The 24229-nt window shown below is 34.1% G+C and overlaps 2 protein-coding genes across 4 annotated transcripts; both read right to left on the minus strand.

Annotated features, from left to right (window-relative positions):
- Positions 1-4280: 4280 nt before the first annotated feature.
- Positions 4281-6973, minus strand: LOC113771871 (WRKY transcription factor 71-like). The gene is made up of 3 exons (XM_027316420.1): positions 6468-6973; positions 5858-6001; positions 4281-5235 (listed from the first exon to the last, which is right to left on the minus strand). The coding sequence occupies exons 1-3, from the start codon at positions 6971-6973 to the stop codon at positions 4872-4874; spliced, it is 1014 nt and encodes a 337-aa protein (XP_027172221.1). The 3' UTR covers positions 4281-4871.
- A 6544-nt stretch (positions 6974-13517) lies between these two features.
- LOC113772534 (probable receptor-like protein kinase At2g42960) lies at positions 13518-18618 on the minus strand. Of its 3 annotated transcripts, XM_027317154.1 has the most exons (9): positions 18511-18611; positions 18055-18173; positions 16689-17424; positions 16489-16593; positions 16012-16134; positions 15524-15694; positions 15265-15394; positions 14908-15117; positions 13518-14012 (listed from the first exon to the last, which is right to left on the minus strand). In XM_027317154.1, the coding sequence occupies exons 3-9, from the start codon at positions 17345-17347 to the stop codon at positions 13881-13883; spliced, it is 1530 nt and encodes a 509-aa protein (XP_027172955.1). In that variant the 5' UTR covers positions 17348-17424; positions 18055-18173; positions 18511-18611; the 3' UTR covers positions 13518-13880. The 3 variants fall into 3 exon arrangements, with proteins under 3 accessions (XP_027172955.1, XP_027172956.1, XP_027172957.1); XM_027317155.1 differs by lacking the exon at positions 18511-18611 and having other exon boundaries at positions 18055-18379; XM_027317156.1 differs by lacking the exons at positions 13518-14012; positions 14908-15117; positions 15265-15394 and having other exon boundaries at positions 15520-15694; positions 18511-18618.
- Positions 18619-24229: the final 5611 nt, after the last annotated feature.

Consider the following 24229-nt stretch of genomic DNA (forward strand, 5'->3'; position numbering starts at 1 on the left):
TTCTGACCCACAAGTTATATGTCACGTCACATATGGGTGTTTTTTCTTGGGGTATGTTACGCCTAACCTCCTTATAGATTTACAGATTGTTACGTGACGTCGATAACGTTTTAAAATATCTATATAATTCTATGCCTTTTGATGTAAATAAATAGAAACTTGTCGAAAAATAGCCTTCGTAATATAATAGTTAGTTGAAATAGCAGTATAGTTTTTGCTTAAGCACTAAATAAACAATAGCATGACTACCTTGTATAAAATCATAGGAAAATTATGTGGATAAATAAAAAAATCACAAAAGATGAAGTGGATATTCATACAAATCGTGGAAGAATTAAGTGGATATCATGATTAAAACACATTCATTTTTGGAGCCCGTCTATTTCAATCGCTGTGAACGTTGATACTTTCCTCCCATTTTTTACTCTACATAAAATCACAAAAAAATTATATGAATATTTTGAAACCTTCAAAAAGTCTGGGCCAATATGAAAAATTATAGGAATTACGTGTAATTTACCCTTTTTCTTACCCTTTTGTCTTGTAGAGGGGATGCCCATGCCCCTCTCGTAAGACCCTTCTATCCATTGTGTAAAATTTTTGCAGTCATCAACATGGCAATAGGTTACTGAAGACGAAGGAAATCACACAAACATTTTCTCGTAACACATAAGCAACCCCGTTGAATTGAATTTTCTCCTTCTCCCTGTCTGTTTCTCACGTTCAGAAATGATTCCTCACTAACGCGCGTTAAGAATTAAAAGGCCATCAAAATAGAAAGAACGTGGCTCCAAGAATCTAATATATATATCAGCTGTCTTAATTAGCGCTGAATTTCTTTTTCACTCTCTTGATAGTTTCCCTTGACTAATGTTCATATGATAGAAATTAATGTGTTAAACCCTTGTTCTAATTCCGGCAATATACTAATCTTGGTACGGTAGGTGAGCAGCATGCATTCCTATATATTTGAGAGGCTCTTTTACCAAACATGGAAACGGTGACATTATTGTTTGTGAAAGTAGTATACTTAAACACGCAAAGTTTTGAGATAATTAGAAGTCTTTTCTTCTTCAGTTACACGTCAATTACAATTAATACAAGATTATGTGCTGGACATATATATATATATATATATATATATATATATCATACATGTTTTTATCAATTGTCAAGATTGATGCTGATAAATAGCCAGCTGAAATATGCAGTGATTCCATTTAATATCTACATGAAACTTCATTTTATGTCGTACAGTTCTTTTCTTTTTTCAATTTCAATAATAATATGTGACTTTAATTTGGGAGAGATCTGGCAAGGAGAGAAACTCGAGTTAATGACCTTAAGCTTGGACTTCACTGTTCACATAGCATATTGTTGTAGTGCACCCAAAAGTGCAGTACTAAAGTCTATCCTTCCTAAGATTCATTACATTGATTGATTTGTTATATTTTCACCAACATAACCAATCGCAATGCAAACCCTTAAAATTCTAAGCATCTTCTATGATTCCCAAGTGGTACATTTTGTATGGGACTTGATTGATTAATGGATCTGAATTACAGGCTTGAGTGAATTATTGAGATGGAGAAAGAGGAGAAGCCAAAGTAGCAACTTGAGATTTGTTTTATTAGAGGAGTCTCCAAATGTCTCTATAATTCTTAGTCCTTTTTGGACCTAACTAAAACCTGCTCCTCTGTTGACCGGGACTTCTCTACTGCAAAGATGCCAACACCTTGCTTTTTATCCTCCACAAGTGACACAAAGGTCAACAATGTCATGCTCTTTATACATGTTACTCCCACCCCCCCCGCCCCCCTTTTCACTCAAGAGGTTGTACGATTAACAAAGGAAGGAAGAACTGTCATGTGTCAAAAGGTGTACAACTATATGTGCATTCAAATTGATTCCTGTATATCTCAACACCTCACGCCCCTCCTGAAATGATTCAATCAAAGATGGTGATGTATCTTAGCCAAGACAAGTACAGTTGCGTATGATATGAGCTCCAATATGCACAGCTAGCTGCTAACTTTGCCTAACACCTTTTTCTTGAGTTGTAGCACGATCCATTGCCTTGCCGGCTATGAAGGAACTCGGCGGAAGAAGTACCCCTTTCCGCTAATGGAAAAATTGAACCCTCTTCCCCTTTTTCGGAGGGAAGAAAAAAAGAGGGTTCGACCAAAATCGATGAATGAAAGGGAAGAAATCTGTTTGAACTTGAGTTAATTATTTGTTTGATATCTATAACGTGACATATACATATATATATATTCTTCAGTTGCTTTTAAGACTTTCTTGTTTGCAATTGAGACGCAATGTGTATCATCGCCTCGAACCTTTCGGATTGTTCAAAGAGTATGACACAATACATTGTACAGGCATGGAAGAACAAAATGTGATAAATATGCTCATGATGTGGCCCGCTGTGGGCATGTGTCATCTCAAGGAAAAAAAAAAAAAGAAGATGAATTCCCTATCTTATAGATACGATAATTTATTGATAGCCAAATCTTGTACAAACGTGTAAACTATCAACAGCCTGTATAATGTATTTCTTTTTCAGTTCTGTACGTGGATCCATCCTAAACTTTGTAGAATCTAATTAGTATATATTGTTGGTACCCTTCTCAAATCTGTTTAATTAATTTGTTGTCCTCATTTCAATTTCGTTTTCTTCTTTTTTTTCATGCTTTTCAGAACTATAAATTCCATGTCTGATGCTTTGTAGACAAAAGACATATGCGCAATATGCCCTTTGCTAATGAGGCAAGTTATTGACTCATTTTAGTAGTTAGTTCTTATACATGTCATCTCTTGCGTTTATATAAACAGAAACATCTGAATCATTTTTGCTGCTAAAATCTTTGTGTTAGGTTTGATCATTGGACTTTTTAGGGAATTCCCCTCTCCTGTGTACTTTTTGGTGCTATATATATATATATATATATATATATATATATCTAGAACAAAATCTGAATTAAGTTTTCAAATATTTAATATACGTGAAATATCTATGATGGATTTAGAACTTATGGAGTGATTGAATTGAACAAGCAGCTCTACCCTAATAAAGATTTTAGTGACTTCTTTTCGACAGCCTTAGAGGAAAGGTGTACCATATGCACTTACATGAAAAAGAAAATCTGAAGTCCACAAGCATTTATATATACGTGTAGTTTAAGCAAAATCTCCTTCATTTCTACAACCTTTTTTTTATGAAGGAGAATGGTGACAGAATTTGCATATATAGCCGCAATTCTTTTGTCGAGCCCATTTCCTATTATTACAGGAAAACACACAATAAAATCAGTGAAATTTTCAATGAAATGTCCTGGAGATTCTCTGGCTCTCATTATCTCCGCATGCACAAGCATAATTCTTTACTTACTTAGCAGTTGTTGACAATAAATTTCCCACATTTTATAAAATGTTGCATGCCAAGAGGAAAACTATGATCAAAGAAGTGGACAAACTGCTGCAACCAATGCAGCCTAATATCTCAATATCAGAAAATTTAAGTATCCCCGTAGTCCTATCATGACTAATTATTGCTTTGTGTGTGGGTTTTTCTGCTAGAATTTATGGTTTTCACTACGTTTCACAATTTCAAAAGATACTTGTGTTGGTTTTTAGATTCCTTGCTTTTCGAGATGCAACAAAAGCTACCCTCCTATCAAAAAATTTTCACAATAATCCATTTTATCTTCAATATTTTTACAACGTTTAAATTGCCTACGTACCTTTAAACAATCTTTTTGTGAAGCAACAATCAAATTTATGTTCTCACCTAATAAAAATAATCAAATTAGGCTCAAGGACAAAAACAATCAAACTAGAATTTTATATTTAAACTCCACCACTTTCATTTCATAAGTCTTTTGGTTTTAAATTTGAATTAATCTTTTACACACTGACAATGAATATATTTTCCGGTTTGGATGCATTACAACAAATCATAATTTGAATTTGAATTTGAATTTTTTGTTTATGTGTCATGTATTCAATTTTGTTAGTGTATATACTATCGTTATATAGGAAAATTAACCCTTTACATTTTGTGAAACATCTAGGCCTTCAAGAATTTTGTGCTACCAACTCACTCCCTCCAAGGTATCCTACCGCCTGGAGCTAATCTTTAAAAATAAAATGGCTGAATGTAATTACAGCACAAAAGAGACAATTATAAAGCATATAATAATTGGTGTAGTAGATTGAACATTTTACAAGGCTATGGTGTTACAGTGAACAAAAAAATTGAAGACATAAATTGTGCCAATTAGTAACAAGATTAATCCACACAGAAAATAATGGCAACGATATGACAATATTAGGCTACAAATAGATTTACGTCAATCTAACACTATACAGAACTTAGGATAACAGAAAAACATTAAACATCAAAACTTAGAAAATCATTAAATCAAATGAATATTACTTGGGACATTAATTATCACCTCTTCATAAGCTGCAGTACTGAACAAAGGCCTTGTTTTCTCTTTGTTGAATATGAACAAGTAAGGCCTTGAATTCAACTAAGTTTGGCACAAACCCCTTTTGTTGAAACAAGAGAAATCCTGATTCTCTAACTGTCCATTGCTCCCATTTAAGTTCCCTTCACCTATATTGGAAGCCTTTGATTAACTGAAGTAAAAGGCTGCCATCCATCTTTATGGAATAATTATGGAGTAGGACATTGGCCACCAAGAACCACCCCATACTCATTTCAACAAGTCAGAAACTTGCACTCAATGCCATCAAGTGATCCATACTCAGGTAAAGTAGCTCCTAACTTCAGTAGTTGATAAACATAAACTCAACTCCAATAAAGAATTGAAGAGGGTTTCTGATTGACTGATAGAAGCACGCTCTCAGGGCTCAGGTTTGTGCATGAATGAAGGGTTCATGTCTTGAAAAAAGTTTGTATAATCATGCGGAAGCTGGAATTGCTGATCCTGAGGATTGAAGTTTTGATAGTAAGGGGGATTTTGGTAGTTTCTACTAGTTGAGGGAAGCATATGAGTTATGAACTCTGGAGGAAAAGTAGGCAATGATGCTGAATTTGACGATAAAAAAGAAGGTGACAACATTGCGGCCGCATTTCCTCTGAGTGTGGCTGGACAGTGATGGTTATGCTGGCCTTCATATGTAGTTATCACTATTGTTGGATCTTGAAAGGATCTCTCAACTCGTTTCTTCACAATGCATTTCTGACTTGTGCATCTATAGTAACTCCTGCAAAGAGAATAATACCATGATAGAAGGATAACAAGATTGGAATTGACAGTACATACGTGGGTACTTTATGAATTTGCCTACAGACGTATATTTCTCAACCAATTGATTCTTGAACTAGACAGCTTGTTATTTACAGAACTAGTCATCTCATTAGTTAAGATACAGAAGTTACACGTAGATTTCAAAGTGTTAGCAAGACCAATTGGCTACAATTCTTGTTCGACTTTCAGAGAGTATACTAGAGTTTTACCTTTTTAGTTCCAGAAGCCTTTAGCTCGATCATGCAATGAACCAAGCTTAGTATCTAACAAGCACTTAAACTATTGACACCTTTAGGCCTTTCACTCTGAAATACATATTAAATTTGGACTTGCAAGAATTTGTATCAGTCTGAACATCAAACCAGTTTTCTAGCCAAATGAGGACGTCAAAAGTTGTACATTTTGCTAAAGATGAAATTGCTAACCTGCTTTAGTCACACAAAGACACACACGCAACACACAAACACACGAACGGGCTACATTCTTTAACTGCGGCGCAGCATTAAGGGGAATCAAGGTTAAATTATACGCTTCTGATGCAAGACTTTTGCATAAGTGAGTACTTAAAAAAATCCAACCTTGGAAAAGGGCTATTCTTGACTGCTTTCTGTCCATACTTTCGCCACCTGTATCCATCTTCAAGATGATCAATGTCACTCTTTGTCAAGAACGCGAATCGCGGTTCTCTTGGCTTTTTTTCCCCTTTCTTTTTTGGTTTGTTCCTGCAAGAATCAACACCTCAAAGTTCAACTCAGTTATCAAGAAGTGTTTGCTTCAGAACATGCAAAAAGTTATGCAATTAGGGTTTTCTGATCATGTTTAAGGTTAAAAAATAGAGTACTTATTGAAGATTTATGCTCTCGAGAAACTAACCAAATATAATTCATTTTTTTTTAAGTGTATACAAGTCATTAATTATAAGAAAATGCTATGATATGAAACACAACAGATTCCAAAGTTACTGTTTTTAGTGACAAAAGATGGTCTAGATTCCTTAATTATATCCAACAGAATGGAGAAGACTTGTAAAAGGCTCAAAAGTCCAGCAGGAAAAACTAACTCATTAAAATAATCCTAGTTGGCATAATATCTTATTTAATTATGAAAACAGGTTTCCATGAAAGAAGGCTCATCTTTATATCTAAACTTAAAAAAAAAAAAAAAAATTCTATAATATAAAAAACCCACAATTTCTTAGACTTGTCATCCCTATCTTCACTCCCTTTTGTCTGCAAATCAGTGGTGTTGCTTTTTGAAGACTCCTCTTCTACACCAGTCTCATTTGAAGAACATGACAAGGAAGAAACCGGCGTTCTGGGATTTTCAGCACTGGTAGTGGCAGCACCAGCTGCAGCCTCTCCTAGAGAAGTAGTATTTTTGTCTGATGATGAATTATCTACCGGACAAACAGATTGATCAGGCAATGAATTGCAAGACATATCGAAAGCCCCCGATAGATTGTTGTAATCTGCTGCTGTTCCTTGTAAACAATCAGTGAAGCTCATGTAAGAGGTGGGATCGTACGCGGATGATGATCCAGCTAAGTTTTGTGATGCAGATGGTTGATTATACATCAAGGAGTTACCACCACCGAAAAAGGGAAATGTACTAGTACTCCCTCCCGTCCCCATGTAATCATGGTAAAAAGAGTTAGTACCATAATGGTAGCCATCATTTCTGTGATGATCAGACATGGATGGTATGATACAATTATGGAGTACAAAAGACAACAGACTAAGAGGAGTGATGGAAAGTTTCACAGACGGATCCTAAAATTGATACAGAGAAAGAGATCTAGGAGAAATTAAGGGACAGATGAAGTCAAGAAGCGTGGAGAAGGTAATCTTAAGACTAACTGGCTAGATAATTTTTGGTTGGATGTGAATATGAACGAGGGAACTTTGGTATGGGGTTTAAGAGAAAAGTCCTGCTCTTTAGTTCGTAGAAAATATCAGAGGACTTTGCAGCTCATTATAATGTTTCTAAGAGAGAGATAGGAAGGGAAAAATAGACCGTAGCTTTAGCTTTTTAGGTAACTAGCTCGAGTTTGGTCCTATTTATTTATGGTGAAGGCTGTGACTCACATTAGAACGGATTTTGGATTCGCGCATTAGATTAAGGGCACATGATTTGTTACAAGACACTAGTAGTATGGTACAGATGAATATAATTCTTTAAGCTAACATTCACTGTAGTACATTTTATCGTATGTAAGTTTCTTGCATTACTTGTAGGATTGCAAGGGTTAGCTGACTAATAATAATTATTGATTTTCAAGACAAGCAAGATTTTAAATAATTGGTAAAGTATCTGCATATCAGGGGTGAAAAAAAAAAAACCTAAAAGATAGGGGAAAAAAAAGATAGGATAATGATAGATTTGAAAAATTAAATAGTGGTTGAAAGTAGTGCGTAACCCTCAAAATCACAAATCTCCATATTTTCCATAACCAAAAATAAAAAGATGCCCATCTTTCGACTAGTTTAAGTGACTTTTTTTTTCTTTTTTTGGTACGTGAGAAGTTTTGAATTTAAAATCTTCTATTTACGATTCTTCACACATTTCCATCCAACCCCTCAGTTTAAGTGACAATGAATAGCTTAAAAAAGCAAAATAGGACAAAATTAATCGTTTAATTAAGGAAATTGCATAACCTTTTTATAGTATGATTAGTAGAAGAACTTCCATGAAGCCAAATGGATCACTCTACTTACCACAAAGTAAAAGTCATAAAGAGAAACCTTATAGGTGTGTTTGGTAACCAGAATTGAAGGGACTTTTTTCTTTTCTTTTCTTTTCTTTTTTTGGGAGAAATGCAATTTCTAGTCCCTAAAGTTTTCGACAAAAAAAACAAATATATGTGTTTGGATACCCATTTTTTAAAAATATTATTTTACCTGCATTATAAACACATTATTGTTATTTTTCCAACGATTTTTATCTCACATACATATATATCATCACAAAAAGTACTGCTATAATTTTCACTCCAAATATTCTCCTACCCAAACAAATATGAACTCAAACATATAGAGTTAGCGTTAAGAATTATTTTGGCCTATATTTCATCATTCATAACGCCATACTGTCAAATTTGGCCCATCAGAGTGTGCATTAAATCTTGAAACTGAGCAGAGACTTAGGTCAGGAAGCCCCACTTGTTAACGACAATACTTGGCTTCCACTCTCACTTGACCTTTCCTTTGTATCAGAAGTTTAAAAAAGTTGTTTTAATCCAAACATAGAAAGGGCAATGACTTGAAAGACATATCTCGTTTCACTGAAATTGTTTATTGACTAATTCTTTCTCTATATATAGCCTTCCACTTCCTAATACAGAATTTATTTAGCTCTTTTTCTATCCATTAATTCATAGCTGAACTTGTATAGAGTGAGGTACTAAATTTTGGATTTTTCTAACAGGTGTCCTTAGGACACTTGTCACCACATCTAGTATTTATCTAATTTACTAAATATATATATATATATATATATACTAATAATTATTATTCTTTCTTACATGTATATATTTTTTCTATTTAATTTTAATTATCATCCTTTGTATTTATTTACTTTCTATAATAATTATATATTTTTAAAAATATAATATTTAAAATATATTTTAACGAGTGCCCTGCCCTTTAGATAACCTGTTAGACTTTTAAGAACTTCCGTGGATAGAATCACGGAGTTTCCCTATTCCCTCGAATATATCGAGGCTGACTAATTCAGGTCACTAGAAAATTTTCGTTCAACATAGACGGAACCGAAAGTATATCTTGAGAGCGCAAACTTAACATATTTAAACTTAAACCTTTAATCTAAAATATTTTTAAGTTTTTGCAGGAGTCAAAATTTAAATTCACTAAAAAGTGTTTTGAAAATTTTCAATTTTATGAGGGAGAAAAATTAAATTTTATAATAGTTGGGGGACCCTCCCCGTCCCCACTAGTTCGGTCCTTGTCTATCATGTTTGATGGGCTGATATACCTCGATCCACTTTTGCATTTTTTTCTTCATACCACTTTACAATTTCAACCACATTATTTCAAACACAAATGTATACGTATAAGATGGTGGAGATTTGCTTTTGGACGTAGCTAAAATAGGAAATCTCATGACCCAAATCAACTGGATGAGGAGTATCTATTTAGTCATGTACATTCACCGGCTACTGTCAAATATGGTGTTAGTATAACTACACGAGTTATAAAATTACTTTTTTTTTTCTTCTCAAAATCAATCTTTATGGGAAGAAAAAGTCAAGACTCAATACTCTAATTGTAATAGGATTTTTTTAAGGGTATTCATAAACACTCGTTAGTATACCTTATTTACACTAAATTTATCATATGAATACACGCACTCACATCTATTGTAGGTCTTTGTATTTAAATGTTTTTCCACTTGCTAAAATTAATATACTTTTGCTAAAAAATTACACTTGAGGCCCCTTTTAATGACTATTCACTTGGCATCCATTAACCAATCCCATTATACTATCCTTTGCAAAAGGAGAAGAGGGGGTGGTGATCATAATGAGTCAACCCAATGTAGAAGTTACATCAAGTTTGATTCCAAAAATAAACATTTTTATTTGTCATCAAAATCAAATTTGCTGGTTTTTTTTTTCTTGTCTTAGTTTTCAGTTGGAAAATATTACATATTCATAGCACAAATACATTTGACAATTGAATATAATCAATGTTGACTTATCCAAACCCATTCACTAATAAGTGGACCTGGATATGGAATGAATTTTGAATGGATTTAAATGGGTATCTAATTAAACTCATTTAATTTGTGGATAATGAGTTGAATTGACTCACCTATTTATATCCATTTAAAAATAATTATACACTTAAACTCAATTTCTAGTGGGTGTTCAGTAGATAAATTTGAATTTTTTACCAATCTATTAACTATAAAACGTCGCTGTTTCTTGTCAAATAACATGTGAAAAAATTTAACAAAAATAAGTAAAATTTCAAATGACTCATAAAATGGGTAATTGAATATACTCATACCCGATTTCTTAGATAGATATAAATGGATTGACTCATTTTGATCAATTTATTAGGTGACCCGACCTAATTATGCCCATTATCCACTATGACCCGTTCAAATTCGTCCGAGTCACCTATTTTAACACATCTATGTTACCTTTCCACCATTTTGATTAAGCCTTTTCCTCTTCGGACTTTCCCTTTTTAAAGATTTTTAATAAAAAAAAATGAAAGTGCAGAAGAGTAAAAGAGAAAGAAAAAAGAAAAAAGATCCAGTCAATGGTGGTTCTAGTACGAAGCAGGAGTAGGAGTTGGAAGTCACGCGTCCGGGAATGGGCACCGGCATTTGACCGTGCCCGACAAGGCACTTGGCACGTGGGAGAATTTTGTGTTTGGGCTAAAAATCTTATCCCCATTAGCTCCCGAATTTTGTGGCGAATTTTGTTCAGTTTTGCGGCACAGCTGGTCAATTAACAGTCTTCCCCAGACCTAAACCTTTTTTTAATTATATTATTGTACTTATTCTCTTTATAGTACGCATGCTATATAATATATTTTTTAATTGTTTGTGCCAGCAAAAGCTTTGCTACTAATTAAATAACTTTTTGCACCGATAAGTTGAATACATACCCCGTTTGGATTGTTATTTTTTAGAATTTTTGTAAAAAAATGTACCGTAACGATTTAATATATATGAAGTAACAAAGTGATTGAAAAATGTATTCATAAAAAATATAAAAATCTTTTGAATAAAAATACCAATTTTTTGTTAAAAAATTTTTACGTTTTCGTAAACATATTTTCCAATCACATTTTTATCTCACATACACCAAATCGCCACAATATATTTTTCCTAAAAAAAATTGTAAAATTAGCAATCCAAACAGTAAATATTTGCTAACATGATTATCTTTGGGAGATTATTTCATAATCCAAGCTTCCATAAATGCAAGAAAAGTTTGGCTGGTAATGGTCATAGCACTGATAAAAAATGAATTCAACTAGTTACAGCTATAAAAAAAAAAAGACTGAAAAAAGCCTTAATTGTGCCAAGTTTCGAGATAAAAAATACTATTCAAATCTACCTGGTCTATTTGAAATACTAGAGTGGAGTAAAGGAGAGAAATATTTAGGGAAAAAAGAATATGACATTTTATTTATCTTTTATTTTTGTTTTTGAAAAAGAAAATCTGATTTTGCAATAGAAGCATGGAAATTGGTGTCATATAGTACAAAATAAAAAAGAGATCAACGAAGAAATGATACTCATGCAAACTAATAATGAGAAATAGCACAATGTTTCTCTAATTTCCACCATGTGGGGACACCGACCTCTTTTTTCTGGTGAGACTATAATGACTTTGAATAAATCTTTCTAACACTGACGGCCAATGTGAAGATACCGACCCCTTTTTTTTTTGTAAGAATATAAAGATTTTGAGTAAATCTTTTTAGCACTAACTACAAATACGCAAATTGTTTTTTTGTTTTTTTTTTTGACAGGATCATATAGACGTAATGCCCAGTTGGATGATCAAGCTTCAAGCCCCTAAAATATTGCACCTTCTGCTACCCAAGTTTTTTCCCAACTAGTGAATTGCAATTATTGCACTAATATCAAGTTATTCACAACAATGAAACAAATGAAAACGAGCTCCATGAGCCCTGTAAGTTGTGACAAAGAATCAAAGACTTGGTAAATGCAAAACCTTTCCACATTACAGGAAATTTTTATCAGGTACATTAAGTCTTAAAAGAAAGAAACTTTTTTACATAGATAGATCATATAAAGCAAACAAATGATACAAAATGCAAAAGCCTGTTCACTCATCTACCTATAAGACAAATCTGAAAACACAAAAGGGATCGGCTTGCAGGCCAGTAATGAAAGGTGGTTGATTCAGAACTGTCACAGGTAAAGCTAGCTGTTTATTAACTACAGTATTTAGCAGATGAGGAAAACAGATGTCCATCGATTTTTTTTTTTTGCCTCCTCATCAACACCTTTTATTATAACTGCCTGCTGAAATGTTTCATTGACAAGTATTATATGTTCCTGCTTTTCCTTTTGGTTTGGTTTTAGCGTCAAATTTTGATCAGTTGCTTGTTCCATTTTGTCGACATGGCCAGCAAATGCATCACTGGAAGGATGTGGATGTACTTAAAAATGCCTGATATTTTTTGCCAAACTTGTTTAAGCTGATTTCTACGGCTAGAGAAATATGCAATAACGAATTCGAGGATCAACTCATTTCCCTTGTTTTAGTAACTTCTTGTATACTCAAGAAAGAAACAGCATTTCTGGACATCGATCCCTTTTTTTTTTTTGTGATTAAAATAGCATATGTCCTGGAATCCTCTGAGGATTGGAAGCTTAGGAAAATCACATCCATTGATAGGATATCTTTGGTACGAAAGTTGACACGAACGGAATTTGTAACCACAACCCCACAACACCTGTCGATGCATCAATTCCTTGCTGTTTCTTAGATTCCCTGAAATACAACGGCTATCTATATCCCAGTTCATCCAATGTCATTCCTGTCGAAGAGATCCATAAAAAACTCAAGAAGAAAAAGAAAAAAAGAGAGGAGGGCCGGGAAGTCAGCAAAGTCCTATAGTGTAGGACCTTTAACCCTGCACTGGCCACAGGCACCATCTGAGAATCAGAGAAACAAAAAGACTACCCCCACAAGAGAGGTCCCCGTAACCCTACACAGACTTTACAGACCCTGGTTTTCGTGCTGCAAGCCTGCAACCTACATGTGACAAAATTCCAATCATTAACGTTGTTTCCCCCACTCTTGCCAACCAATAAAAAAAAAAAAAAAAAAAACCACCCTCCCTCAATTATTAAAGCCAAAATTCACAAGACAAAGCCCTCTTCTTCTGAGATTCTGCAATGCCATAATAATTGTACTAGCTATATAAATCCAAACTTTTCAAGACTACTATTATGTTCCACACAAACATAATGTAATGGCAGGGGAAATGGGAAAGGAGAAAGATCAGAATAAGAGCATTACGAGAACAACAAAATGCGGTGTGAGCAAAAGAGGATAGAAGATGCCCAATAACATCATCATTCTTGAACTTTATAATGGCTACCCCAAAATGATAAATAGTACTCCTGTAACTTGAGAGCATGGAAAAACTATAGGCAAAGGTAAAACCATATCCGGGAAGTCTCACCATCCCAATAAAAGTAACCATAGGGGAAAACACAGAGAAAAAAGAATGATGATCAGGATCATGATGCATGTTAAGAAGGCCCACAGCAAACATATCTGTACAGCAATAAGCCCCTCTCTCTCTCTCTCTTTCTCTCTCACTCTCTCACACACACACACGAAAACTCTCTCTCTCTCTCTCTCTGATAACTATCCTCATCATTTCACAACATGACAGCTTGAGGCACAGGAGGAGGACCAATTCAGATGGAATTCCAAAAGGGCTATCCTTAATTCATTCCCACCCTGCCATGCAGGAATCTTTCCATTAAATACTAAGAAAATGTGAATTGTATAGAAGGGTTACGGAGAGCTTGAAAATCTGGAGAAGAACAATTATTCATCCAAGTCATGTGTTGTCAGTCCTATTCACGAATTTTATCAGATGTCTGGTTATCTGATTGCCCTACACTGCTTTCCACATCAGCTAATCCACTACTGTCCTTCATTGATTCAATTTCCATGCTTGCTGTTCGGCTTCTCCTGTTCCTCCGATCCTGTAGAAACATTATTACTTTGAATTAGTTTGCTTAAACTAACAAAGTTCTCATGAGCCTCCCACGAGGCTAGCACTATCCAAGATGCTTGATAGATCATGTTCTTATTCAAGAAACAACAAGAATGATTCAATCAGGAGAAAATATGCATTTTTAACAGAAATCCTTGTTGAGAGTCTTGTTTCAAGAACAATTACAATGGGAACCTTTTCAGAAGTCCTCGACATCTGCTGATGCAGATTGAATCATGCACAATTTACGAACTCTACACATATAGACATCGATAGATGCTATTTGTGTTCCTTAATAGACTGTAGCCTTTACTCAAAGTCTTAAAAAAGGCCAAAGGCAACCATAAGCATGGTCTAGGCTTGCAGGATAAGTATGCCTGGCCAAACTACAATGCTTATGCGAAACACTTTTAATACCAAAATCTACAGGTTATTCTCAATATCAATTTTCTAGCAAGTGGAGACTTTTTGTATCTGCACTGACATGTAGGTTAGGCACTGGTCTCTTTTCATTACTCAGAAGCAACAATAAGAGAGGAGTCCAAGAGCTTTTAACTATGACCCTCTGTTCAAAAAAGACAATTCAGTCTTCAACTGACATGTAGATTAGGCACTGGTCTCTTTTCATTACTCAGAAGCAACAATAAGAGAGGAGTCCAAGAGCTTTTAACTACGACCCTCTGTTCTGTTCAAAAAAGACAATTCAGTCTTCTTCAAATACCATATACATGCATTGCATGGAAGCTCTGACTAACTGAATTATTAGCATTTTTCAACTGGAGAATTCAGAACTTGGACAAACACTAAACATCCAATAGACGACAACCCATACAGACAAGTGAACATTTTAATAACACATTCAAAAATTGGGATTGGAAAAGCACCTCACGGTATGGAAATTCATCTGCCTCAAGCATTCGCACAACTTGACTCATCCTGGGTCGCTTCTCTGCATCAGGATCAACAGATCTGAGTGCCACCAAAAGTGCACGCTTTAAGGCACGAGTTGCTGGCTTTACTTCAAGGTCAGGATCCACAACTTCTTCAGCTCTTCTATGTCCTACCATCATTTTCAGCCACTCAACAAGATTCACCTGGCACAGGAACAAATCTCCTGGTTAGCCAAGCCTGAAGCCCATGTCCACTAATGCCCCAAATCCACAGTAAATGGAAAGACAGAAAAGAATTCACAGACTGCACCAACACTATCACAATCAATATAGTTTATAAGGATTCCATACCTCGTTAGCAGGACGGGCATAGTCAACTGGATCTCTTCCTGTGACTGCTTCCAGTAGTAGAACTCCAAAACTATATATATCACTTTTTTCATTTAACAAACCACTGTTTGCATATTCTGGAGCCACATAGCTGAAATTAACAACACAAAATGTTTAAGCATAAAGAATTCTTCGTATAATTCACATTGGATAATATGGAGGAAAAGGATAGATGGCTGAAAATAAAGAACCAGAAGGATTTAGTTAAAAACTGGCTTACCCAAATGTTCCCATTACTCTTGTCGTTATGTGGCTTTCTCCTGAGCCCAAGAGCTTTGCCAATCCAAAATCAGAAACCTTGGCATTGAATTCATCATCGATCAAAATATTACTAGATTTTATATCTCGATGGACAACCTTAGGCTCTATAGCTTCATGCAGGTAAGCAAGCCTGCAAAACAATGTGACACAATGTTCTGGATCAAAGCAATGGAGACACAATATATGAAGATTTAATTTTACAATAAGCGCTTACTACAAACTACAAGGTTTCACTTAGTAAGCAACATATTAGAAACAGATTGCACAAGTGCTACATTTCAAAAAAGAAGAATGGAAAAATCAAGGAAACAGTGCTATAAGAAGATGGATGGACAAGAATTGCATCGCATTTTACCGATGGATTATGCTTAATCAAACCTGCAAGAGGTTAAAAAAAAAAGCAAATATGAAACATAGTTCATCAGATTTAATGCATGGCAGACTTACGCTTTTGCAGTACCAAGAAGCACTTTCATGCGTGCATCCCATGTGAGTGTCCCATGTTGTTTCATAGTACCATGAAGCCATTGTTCTAAGTTGCCATTATTAACATACTCGTACACCAACATCCTGAATTAACAAAAAAAAGGATAATCTCAGCAAAAAAAAGGATAATCTCAGTTAATGGAGATGTATCTCATTAGACTGAAATTCAAGACTCAATAAGTCAATAAACATAATCATAATTTTAATTTTCTTTTTCTTATTATTAACTAAATTAGTGGATCAAGGATGAAGCTCAAAACCAAGACCCCAGCCCTGCCTTGTTTAGAGTGCTCCAACCAACAAAGCTAGGCCTTGGCTCAAACTTGAAGTTCCTCTACTACTACTGCAATTTGCAGAATCATTCAAGAACTATTTTACATTAAGTATAGAAATGAAACTGCTGACTTGAAAATTCAGGTGGAAAAAGAAGATTCTTACCTCTGAACCCCTTCTATGCAATAGCCCAGGAGCCGCACAAGATTCTTGTGCCGAACATGCCCAATGGCCTCTACTTCGACCCTGAATTCTTTTTCAGCTTGGCCACTGAAATTAGTTCAGAATTCAACCGTGAATAAGTTAAAAAAACTCCAAAAACACATATTGAAGCCATGAAAATGAAGTATTTATGTACTACTCACAGATTGTTAAGAAGCTTCTTTACAGCTACCTCTGTCCCATTGACCAATCTGCCCCGGTAAACAACCCCATAGCCACCTTCCCCAATCACATTCTCTGCTGAGAAGCGGTTTGTAGCAATATCAAGATCTCTAAGGGTAAACCAGTGACCCCAACCAAGATGTGATATTTCTGGCAAGCCAATCAGAGGAGAGGCCATTGGAAGCCCGTAAGGCAATGAAGACAGTTTTCGAGCAGTACCAGAACTTCCTTCTTCCCCTGATTGTGAGCTGCAAGCCCTCTCATGGTGATACATTGAGCTACACTGACTGAGATTATCGACATCACTTGATTTACTCCTCCCCAGATGTACTAACATCTTTTCTGAATTCTTATCGCTTGACTTGTCGTTCACTGTCAGGTATACTGTTTCTGGGTGGTCATGGTAATCTTGACCTCCTACTCTATCGACTTTGATGTCTTTTGATATGTTAGGTATTTGACAAAGTGAATATTTGTCGAGGGTTCTTCTTGATCTCCTCCGGAACATTACCCATATTGATAAGGTACAAAGTATCAAAACTATAAACGCACCAACACATAAACCAATCACGACCCATAATTTTAAACCCAAAAATGATGTCTTCTTGGATAGCTCAGCATTCAAACTCTCAGACGACATGTTCGACAAACTTCTACCAAGCACCAATAAACAAGTCTTGTCCCCGTAGCTTCACCTGGGGAATTAAACCATGCCTCCTGGATCCCATAAACATGTCATATAAGGACAGAAGCACCATAAACATGTCATATAAGGACAGAAGCACCCAAATGGCAAATAAGTATCAAAATCTTAGGCTAGTTGATAATCCAATTCTCGATTTGTTTCCTTCTTCTACTTTGATTTCCTTAACTATTGAGCCTAAACCAGCCAACTATCACCCAATTCTAATGACACACTCAAAACTCACAAGTGTAAAGAGAGATTAGTTTTTGTCATTCAGACAGCATAATTCATGTGGGAGACCAAGTCAGAAAGTTTCCATAGATGAACCAAAGAGACCATGGTCCAAATGTTCCAATAGATACCAGAACATTTTACAGTTCATAATCTCAGACAGGGTTCAGAACAAAGCAATGAGAAGAGTATCAAAACACCATAGCAATAGCAGGCATTTAATAAATAAAAGCAACCAATTTCAAAAGAAGCCAATGCAAAATCCACAAAAACTTCCTCATTTTTTAAAATCAACAGAGGCAAAGACTTGCATATAAAAACATTAAACATATAAAATCTTGAGAAAAAAATGAGAATAAAATCAAGCAAAGCATGACTTATGATCCAAGTTAAATCCAGTAAAAAGTGTATTCAAAGCAGAAAGCACTGACCTTGAGGTGATCTGAGTCTAACCCCCTCGATCTTCCTCCTTGAGAACCCAAAGAAGCAAAGAAAGAACCTCTTTTTGTACCAATAAGGGTCCAACAAGCATAGATATCCCAATGCAGAGCTGAAATAAAGGAAAAAAAACCACAACAAATAGCAAAAGACTAAAAAAAGTTAACTTCTGAAGAAAGAAGAGGAGTAGTTTACAAGTAGAAACTAATCAACTATGGCCTCAAGTGGGCCAGAAAAGAGAGTTAAAACAACAGTATAAAGGAATTTTTTTTTTTCTCAATCAATGCCAGACAAAAAATCAATCTTTTCAAGAAATAGAGCCAATGTTGTGAGAAATATATCAAGGGTTCTTTTCTTTTTTTTTTTATTTGGTAGTGAAGGTGTCATAAAAGCAAGAGTTGGGTAAAAAATGGTAGGTGGGGTTGCATGAATGTGGAGGAAAGACCGACCTCAAACAAGCAGCAGCTGGAAAGGGAAGCTTAGGTTGCAATGAAGGAAACCACAGATGAAGAAGTAAAGGGAAAGCAAAAAATTATGCAAAGAGAAAAAAAAAATTCAGCATGAAGAGAACAGAAAAAGTGAGATATAGTTGGCATTTATGGCAGAGTGATGAAATATTGGAAAAAGTGCAAAAAGGCAAAAAAATCAAAAAAAGGAAAAGGAAATGGAAAAGGAAAAGACAGATAAATATGTGTGCTAGTGTGTGTGAAACTATGAATATGATGTCTGTGCCATGTGCGCGTGAGAGTCAAACCGGAGAATAGGTGAGTCTTTTTTCTTTTTTTTTTTTGAGGAAAGCAGAGGTGAGTGCAAATGTATGTGCAGTCTGGTTGAATTTACTCAACTGTCCTTATCCTTGTCACCTAAAAGTACCAAAAAGTAAATATTTTTGTAGTTTCATTTATTTCGAGTTAGAAAAATAAGAAGGTTGGTGAATTATTCATTGAAAAATCTTGATTACACGTCAAATATGTTGATGGAAATCTAATTGGCGTGATATTATTGGTATTACCAAACCACATGACAATGTACATATTCAAAATATACTCGACTGTGTATACATTGTTCGACAAAATATATTGCAATTATTAAGCGATGTCAATTGTCGCATATATTTAAAAGTTATTTGATTATTTAATACTTTCCTTCACGAAAATATATATTCATTTATTCGACGTTAAATACTGCACTTATTCGACGAAAGATATTATTAAACGGTGTCAGTTGTCGTATATATTTAAGAGTTAACGATGTCAATTGTGGTATATATTTAAGAGTTATTTGACTATTTGATACTTTCCTTTGCGAAAATATTATATTTTTAGACGCATTAAATACTGTACTTATTTGACGAAATATATTATAATTATTAAACGGTGTCAATTGTCGTATATATTTAAGAGTTATTAACGGTGTCAATTGTTGTATATATTTAAGAGTTATTTGACTATTTAATATTTTCTTTCATGAAATATATTTTATTTTTGACGCGTTAAATACTGTACTTGTTCGACGAAAGATATTATAATTATTAAATAGTGTCAGTTGTCGTATATATTTAAGAGTCAATGGTGTCAATTGTCGTATATATTTAAGAGTTATTTGACTATTTAGTACTTTCCTTCACAAAAATTATTATATATTTTATGCGTAAAATACTGTACTTGTTCTAGGAAAGATATTATAATTATTAAACGGTGTTAGTTGTCGTATATATTTAAGAGTTATTTGACTATTTAATACTTTCCTTCAAAAATATTGTATTTTATAACGCGTTAAATGCTGTACTTGTTCGACGAAATATATTATAATTATTAAATGATGTCAGTTGTCGTATATATTTAAGAGTTAACAGTGTTAATTGTCATATATATTTAAGAGTTATTTGACTATTTAATACTTTCCTTTACAAAGAATATTATATTTCTGATGCGTTAAATACTGTACTTAGTCGACAAAAGATAGTTATTAACGGTGTCAGTTGTCGTATGTATTTAGAGTTAACGATGTCAATTGTCGTACATATTTAAGAGTTATTTGAATATTTAATACTTTCCTTCATGAAAATTATTATATTTTGGACGCGTTAAATACTGTACTTGTTCTAAGAAAGATATTATAATTATTAAACGGTGTTAGTTGTCGTATATATTTAAAGTTAACGGTGTCAATTGTCGTATATATTTAAGAGTTATTTGACTATTTAATACTTTCCTTCGCAAAAATATTATATTTTAGAACTCATTAAATACTGTACTTGTTCGACAAAAGATATTATAATTATTAAACGATGTCAGTTGTCGTATATATTTAAGAGTTAACGGTGTCAATTGTTGTATATATTTACGAGTTATTTGACTATTTAACACTTTCCTTCGCGAAGAAAGAATATTATATTTCTGATGCATTAAATACTGTACTTGTTCGATAAAAGATAATTATTAAATACAGTTTATTTGGATTGCATATTATTTACACCCTATTTACACGCACTGACTTGCTGGGATCATCAGCACATTTTTCAACTACCTTTTTATCCCATACACATCATATTAAAAAAGTAATACAGTATTTTTTTCACAACATTATCCCAAATAATCTCCAATCCAACAGTGTCAGTTGTAGTATATATTTAAGAGTTATGTGACTATTTAATACTTTGCTTCACGAAGAATATTTATATTTCTTAAATACTGTACTTATCCTCTGATTATACGTGTATGATTCAAAAGCTACCCATTTCAATTTCTCGACATTATACATGTTGGAGGATATCACTCGTTGTGCATATCTGAAGAATACTACGTTCGATCCATAGGATATTGCATCTAAATTTTACTCGACTATTCAATACTTTCCTTCAACAAAGAATACCACACTTATAATCCATCTAATGTTATACTTATCTTGGTTTACGTGTATTATTTGAAACTTTTCAATTTTCTCAACGCTTAAAATTTCCTTTCTCAATCTATTATGGAACGAAAAATTTCATAATACTATGCAACATTACGAAATGTGGCAGCATAAAAGTTGACTAAAAATTTCATAGTTTTTCTTTTTTTTTTATCGGAGTGTAATGACCAAAAACAGCGTGGGATGACATGAGATGTGACACGCAGGATTAGGATTCCTAGTTAAATGGTACTGCTACTTGGTAGTATGACTTCTAAACGTGCCATGTTCGTGCAACACGCAGGCCACATTTTTTCTTAGGATTTCGGAGGACAAAACGTACTTTTCGCATAATTTGACTAGACAACTATTTTCACACAGGAATTTTCGGAATGTCCAAATTCTGGGTGCCGTTGCCGCTCTGCCACTTACCACCGACTGCAAACTCGGAATACCTACCTAATGTGTACTTAGGAGTAGTGATTAACAAACGCATACTCGCTTTTTTTTTTTTGTCATGGTAACACGTACTCTCTTTTTATCTTTTCCGAATTACAGTGCACTCTCTAATCGACTAATGCACTTAACTTTTAACTTCTCTAAAATATTTTTATTTAGTGTTGTACTTTGTTACCATTGAATATAACTTGTCTTATTTATCAACTGTTTTGATTCATGTCGTGAATGGTGCAACTTTTCATCAATGTTATTGTTACAATTAATGTAAAAGTATAATAGTTAGTTACACAGCTAATATTAATGTAAGGATATTCTAGAAAAATAGTAGGTTAGATTTCCAATAAAGTTAAATACTCCCTCCATCCCACTTTGATAGTCCTGTTTTTTTTCTTTATCTGTCCGATATTGCAGTCCACTTTTCAATTGAAGAATGTAATTGTATTTTAATTTCTCTAAAATACCCTTTGCTCAATATAGTAGATTGTAACTTTTCTTAAAGTGTGTGAAAGAGACTGTACATGCATGGATATCAAAATGGGAAGGAGGAAGTACATGTCATCAATGTTTAGATCAAACTTTTGGTTAGATATCTTTGTCAAATCAAGGTATATTTATTGATGTTAATCAAGGTGCATTTATTTATTAATTAGGCAGCCATTTTGTGGTTGGAAACCGCATTGGTAAAGCAACTGTAGATTTTGATTTGCAAATCTCCAAGTTAGGTTTTTGATTGAAGAAACTCATACTACAAGGAAAAGATTTCACTATTTGATTACCAATCTTTTGTGGACATATATTTATGGTATATCCTTAAGGGGATGGAAGTGATTGCGTGTGACTGTGCGAGTTTTTCCACATATATGTTCAATGGTTTGATTAATTGTTTCAGACTTACCTAAAAGCTTGATCTATCTCTCTCTCTTTCCCAAACTTTTGCTCAAAATTCAAAAGTTCATAATTATTCCATCCATAATAAATCCTGCTGAAAATGGAATTAATGCAACAGACATAATAGACAGTTATCACCGAATTTTGTTCCTAAAATTGTGGTTCCATTTGCACTGAACTAGCATATTCTTTTTCCCAGAAAAAAAAAAAAACTGAACTGGCATATTCTTTTGCCCAAAGAATTTTGTTCCTAAAATTGTGGTTCCATTTTTGTGAATAAGCGTTTTGTTCATTATTGGGGAGATGATAATTGCTTTTGTACAATCTTTTGAAAAGTGTTCAAGGAAAATACCCTAACATCTTCGCCAAATTTTTGTATCCATACCAGCATGCTACACCTACACGGCACCATGTTGAGTAAGTGAATATGAATCAATACAAACTAATCACCTGCACCCTGAAGTACCCCGCTCCCCAAGAGCATCCAGGCGTTAAGAGAGGTTCGAACCCTGGACCTTGGGACCTTTACGGTTACCCCAAGACCAGATGATCTAACCCAGAGGGGCAATAAATCATATGATTTTACTCAAATTATATATCTATTATTTCAAGTATATGTTTAACCTGTCATTAGAACAGATGTGTAAATTAAATAGTGCTGAATGATTTCCAACAATTTGTTATTGAAGTTTGCTTTTTATAAAAAAATTTATATATATAATTTTGCAAATTGATCCATTCGCCCGTGACCATCATTTTTATGACGGGAAAAACTCTTTTCCATCAAATCGCTAGGGGAATTTAAAAGAACATAATGATGATTAATGTCTCCATGCACTTTGTCTAATTTAGATTCAATAAAAGTTTGACTAGGAATTAGACTCGGTAGACATATTGGTACTCCATAATTTATGTCATGAGGGAAAACTAGATTTTGAACTTTTCAATTAAAATAAATCAGTCAAACTCACATGAATCAACCTGATACAAAGTTGAGGTTTGATTGTGGTATGCAATATTCAAAAATCGATATTCATAAAAAAAATTTTAATTTTTTGGTAAACACATATATCGAATCAATACAATATATATATATTTACAAAAATTCCTAAAAATAACAATCTAAAGGGTCGGAAGTACATAATAAACCATCTTTACTGCTACAATAACGATTGAAATGTAAATAAATACTTCAATATAAATAAGATAAACAGCTAATCATGCCCTTCGTATAACAAATAGAGTCTTCTCGAAATGATTGACATTTGACCAAGCCCAATTGATATGAATATTAGTTTTATAAAGTAAACCGTTAGTCATGCCCCGGTGTAATAAGATATGAACTCGTTCTTGAAATGATTGACTTTTGAATAATTCCAATTGATTTAGACTATTTAGCAACGGTTAATAAGGTTATAAGTGTCAATTCCCCTACCAAGCTGGCAAATTCTGTTCTTTTGGCAAACAATTGACCTATATTCTAAGCTCTGCGTGAGAGAGAGACAGACAGCAATAGCCAATAGAATATGATTAGTTTAAAAACAATGTGCTTTTCTTCACTGTCATTGTCATTATGACTAATTGAGCCATAAAGCCTCCATTGGAGGAGGAACAAAGGCTTTGATTTGAAGCAATACTTTTTTACTAAAGCATGTCTCGGATAAATCTTTCAAATCCTTATATAGGCTTTAAAAAAGATTAATGAGGTAAGTGGGGTTTGTTATGTACCGTAATGAAGTTCCCTAATGCCACATAATTTTAGGCCCTACATGTTTTATTTAAGGTTAATTAACCCGAATTAGTAATCCTTGCCCATAATCACGAATGGGGAAAATGATGTAAAAGCTGAGCCGTGTTTCAGAATACTGACCTTGCAGGTGCACCACATGGAAGGCACGTGGCTGGACTCGTTTTTTGGGTTCACAA

Source organism: Coffea eugenioides, chromosome 5 (assembly GCF_003713205.1).
Source record: "Coffea eugenioides isolate CCC68of chromosome 5, Ceug_1.0, whole genome shotgun sequence".
Lineage (NCBI taxonomy): Eukaryota > Viridiplantae > Streptophyta > Magnoliopsida > Gentianales > Rubiaceae > Coffea > Coffea eugenioides.

Coding starts and splice junctions, on each gene's coding strand:
- LOC113772534 (XM_027317154.1), bottom strand. CDS start 17,347: ATGTCGTCTGAGAGTTTGAATGCTGAGCTATCCAAGAAGACATCATTT. Junction 15,695..16,011: donor CTTCTTGGTACTGCAAAAGC/GTAAGTCTGCCA, acceptor ATTGTTTTGCAG/GCTTGCTTACCTGCATGAAG. Junction 15,395..15,523: donor AGAGTAATGGGAACATTTGG/GTAAGCCAGTTT, acceptor TGTTAATTTCAG/CTATGTGGCTCCAGAATATG.
- LOC113771871 (XM_027316420.1), bottom strand. CDS start 6,973: ATGTCTGATCATCACAGAAATGATGGCTACCATTATGGTACTAACTCT. Junction 6,002..6,467: donor GATGACAAGTCTAAGAAATT/GTGGGTTTTTTA, acceptor TGATTCTTGCAG/GAACAAACCAAAAAAGAAAG. Junction 5,236..5,857: donor AAGAATAGCCCTTTTCCAAG/GTTGGATTTTTT, acceptor TTCTCTTTGCAG/GAGTTACTATAGATGCACAA.